The sequence below is a fragment of the Pipistrellus kuhlii genome, unplaced genomic scaffold, assembly GCF_014108245.1.
Source record: "Pipistrellus kuhlii isolate mPipKuh1 unplaced genomic scaffold, mPipKuh1.p scaffold_m20_p_51, whole genome shotgun sequence".
NCBI lineage: Eukaryota > Metazoa > Chordata > Mammalia > Chiroptera > Vespertilionidae > Pipistrellus > Pipistrellus kuhlii.
In genome coordinates this window covers 1,643,833-1,647,303 of record NW_023425553.1, presented here as the reverse complement: position 1 = coordinate 1,647,303, position 3,471 = coordinate 1,643,833, and the positions used below count along the sequence as shown (strand labels likewise).

General features: G+C 51.7%; 1 protein-coding gene across 1 annotated transcript; it reads right to left on the bottom strand.

Annotated features, from left to right (window-relative positions):
- Positions 1 to 399: 399 nt before the first annotated feature.
- Positions 400 to 3,196, bottom strand: LOC118706459 (spindlin-2). The gene is made up of 2 exons (XM_036415794.2): positions 2,901 to 3,196; positions 400 to 1,362 (listed from the first exon to the last, which is right to left on the bottom strand). Exon 2 carries the CDS (start codon positions 1,327 to 1,329, stop codon positions 553 to 555), a length of 777 nt encoding a protein of 258 aa, XP_036271687.1. The 5' UTR covers positions 1,330 to 1,362; positions 2,901 to 3,196; the 3' UTR covers positions 400 to 552.
- Positions 3,197 to 3,471: the final 275 nt, after the last annotated feature.

Here is a 3,471-nt window from a genome sequence, read left to right as displayed (position 1 = left end):
TCTTCTGAGATTCTCTGTGCCCTCTCCACTCCAGTTCTTCAGTCTGCTTTCCTCTAAGCCCCAAGATCTCCCTCTCCCTCTGTTATTCTCATCTCCTCCCAGCTGGGGCCTCCCCCTCCTCACACAGCCTTCCCCCAGGAAGCCCCTCCAGTTCTGGCCCCTCCCCACTGCTTCCTCAGCAGCAACCTCCCTCTGCCCTCCCCCACAGCCCAGCTCTGGTCCCTTCTCCTCCCTCCTTCCCAGAGCAGGCCAGCTGAGTCCTATGCCATTTTTAGATGACTGATGATGATGCTACTGAACTTTATTCACAGCCCGAATTTACAGCTGTCCCTTCCTTTCATGCCCCATCCACCCAACACACCCAGTCTCCTCCACATGATAAAGTCCTTCCACACATGGCATGTCCACACACATTTGTATTTTTCAGAACAAACAATAGTTATGCTGGCAACGATGTTCATTGGTAGGGAGTCTAAAGCTTTCTATACATCAAAAAGCTACATTTTTTTGTGCCTCCAAACATTTGCCTCCACAAATGTGACAAATTGTACCCTAACAGGACCTTTTCACCAAATCGTAGACATAGATATGGAAATCATCCTCAAACTTGATGAAGTACACAGAGGGTTTGGCCTCCACTTGGTGAATAACCTTGCCTATCCGTTTGGAGCCATCTTCTTTGGTATATTCCACGTGTTTGCCTATCAGGCCATCTATAACTCCTTCTGGCTCTCTCTCTGCTGGAGACTCGCTAGGATCTGGCATGATGCGGAGGTCTCCTTCCTTGTAGTCATCCAGAAGCTGGTACATGTACAGGACGGGATCTTTCTCATAGGTGATGTAGAACCACGCTTTCATGATGGGCGCTTGGGCCAACACCATCCCTCTCCACTCATCCTTGGCCCCGTGCTCGCCCTCAAACAGATGCTCCACCGCTTTGCCAATGATGGTGCTGGCGAGGTGCACATCTCTGACTTGAGACAGTGGCACCTTATCAGGAAGTATTTTAAGTTTTAAAATTCTTTTATCCCTGTGCAGTTCCAGTCCATAGACACAGTCAATGCCATCATATTTGACCAGGTACAGAGCGGGGTTGATGGGCACCTGGTCCAGGACGGTCCCTTTCCACTGGGTGATGGGCTCGTCGCCTTCCTTCCACCCGTGGGAGATCCTGCAGCCTACGAGGCTCCTGCGGGGCTGGTATGAAGGTCTGCCCCTCTGTTTCTTATGAGACATTTTTTTCTTCTTCACATGTGCGGATCCGGTGTGGTGATTTACTTTGTCTCTGGTTTCCTGCTCTGCAGGTGCCTTTTTGTGAGAGGTCTTCATATCTGCAAAGGAGGTGGGGGGGCGGGGAGGAGGCTAAAAAGAAACATTTAGTGTATTATAGCATGAATTAATTTCTCTATCACAAAGTTGCTGGGCACCAGGTACATTGCTGCCCAAATTATTCAATATGTCCAGCAAGAATACTGGGTATAGCTCTAACTGGTTTGGCTCAGTGGATAGAGTGTCGGCCTGCGGACTGAAGGGTCCCTGGTTCCATTCTGGTCAAGGGCATGTACCTTGGTTGCGGGCACATCCCCTGTGGGCGGTGTGCAGGAGGCAGCTGATCAATGATTCTCTCCCATTGATGTTTCTAACTCTTTATCCCTCTCCCTTTCTCTCTGTGAAAGATCAATAATATATATATTTAAAAAAAGAAAAGAAAAAGAATACTGGGTATTGCCCTGCCCTGGCTGGTTTGGCTTAGTGGATAAAGCATCGTACTGCAAACTGAATGGTCCTGCATTCAATTCAGGTCAAGAGCACATGTCTGGGTTGTTGGCTGGATGGGGGGAGGGAGGTGTTGTGCAGGAGGCAGCCGGCTGGTGATTGTCTCATCACTGATGTTTCTATCTCTCTCCCTTCCTTTCTAAATCAATTTAAAAAATACTTTTAAAAAGAATGCTGGCCAAAACCGGTTTGGCTCAGTGGATAGAGTATCTGCCTGCAGACTGAAGGGTCCCAGGCTCCATTCTGGTCAAGGGCATGTACCTTGGTTGCGGGAACATCCCCACTAGGGGGTGTGCAAAAGGCAGCTGATCAATGTTTCTCTGTATCCCTCTCCCTTACTGTCTGTAAAAAATCAACAAAATAGATTAAAAAAAAAAAAGAATGCTGGTTATCAGGATGGTACTGGATGCTTGGCTGCATCAGCCCGCCCTCCAGGCTCCTTTAGCTGTGCTGGAGTTTCAGAGAGGTGGTGGTTGCTTTGATTGAAGGCCCAACTACAGGGTTCCTTTGCATAATGCCTGTCCCTCTGTTGATATCCTAGAGTCCTTACACCACACACAAATATTCACCATTTCTTAGAAGCTCTCCTGCCTCATATCTCTTCCTTTCCACTAGTGTAGTCCACATGTGCCTTGTTTTTAAAAATATATTTCTTTATTGGTTTCAGAGAGGAAGGGAGAATGAGAGAGAGAAACATCAACTATGAGAATCACTGATGGGCTGCCCCCTGCATGCTTCCCAACTGGGGAACTGTCTCCTTGTCTGGAATCTAACCTGGGACTCTTCAGTCCGCAGGCTAACGCTCTATCCACTGAGCCAAGTCAGCTAGGGCACACTCTGTCCCTCTTAATTCCCATAAAGACACGCCTTCTGCCTGCTGTTCCTGTCTCTCTCCTTGATCTCCTTCCTATTCATTCGCACTTTCCCCGCTGGGTGCTCACAAGGAACTCATTTCCTTTTCTAGCCACCTTTGTACACGAACCAGGTGTTTTTCCACTCGCCCCTCCCACCTCCAGTCTCCAAGTCCCTCTTCTCGGGCTCCTGTCCCGTCCTGGCAAGGACCCCAATGGTCTTGCCTGAAGCAAACCAACCCCCAACCTCCAGTTCTCTAGTCCGGTGCCCACCTCCCCGCGTCTGGGGATCGCGGGCTTCACGTGCCCAAATAGGGAACACCTGGCTGTGAACCTGTGAGCAAAGTGGATCTGCAGGCGCCGAGCTTTAGCAAGAGCTGGTTGGGGAGGATCCGGGGTGGAGGAGCGCGTCTAAGCGGGCGGCGGGCTGGGCGAAGAGGATGGAGGCTGTGTCTCCAGCGGACCCCTGACTCGCAGGCAGCCCCACTGCCACTTGGGGATCCCACCGGCCGCTACCGAAGCAGCAAGTCTCCTCCCCTCTCTCCGCGGCTCCGCTTCCTGCCAGGCCTCCCCTTCCTGCTAAACAACATGCGCTCCCCTCCCCCAGCTCTCACACGCCCACCTCGGCCCCCGGCTTGGGAATCGCATCTGGGTTCCTGGACCCGCCCCTTGCCAAATCCCCAGCAGCCCAGCCCACAGCCCCCCTACCCTACCCTACCACCTAGCGTCTCTCTCTCCAGTTGGGAGCCCTCAGGTTCCCCACCCCCACCTCCCCCCACCCCCACCTCGGTGCCCCTGCCCCATCTGCTTTTCATCTTCGAGGAATTCGCCCTTTCTTTTCCCC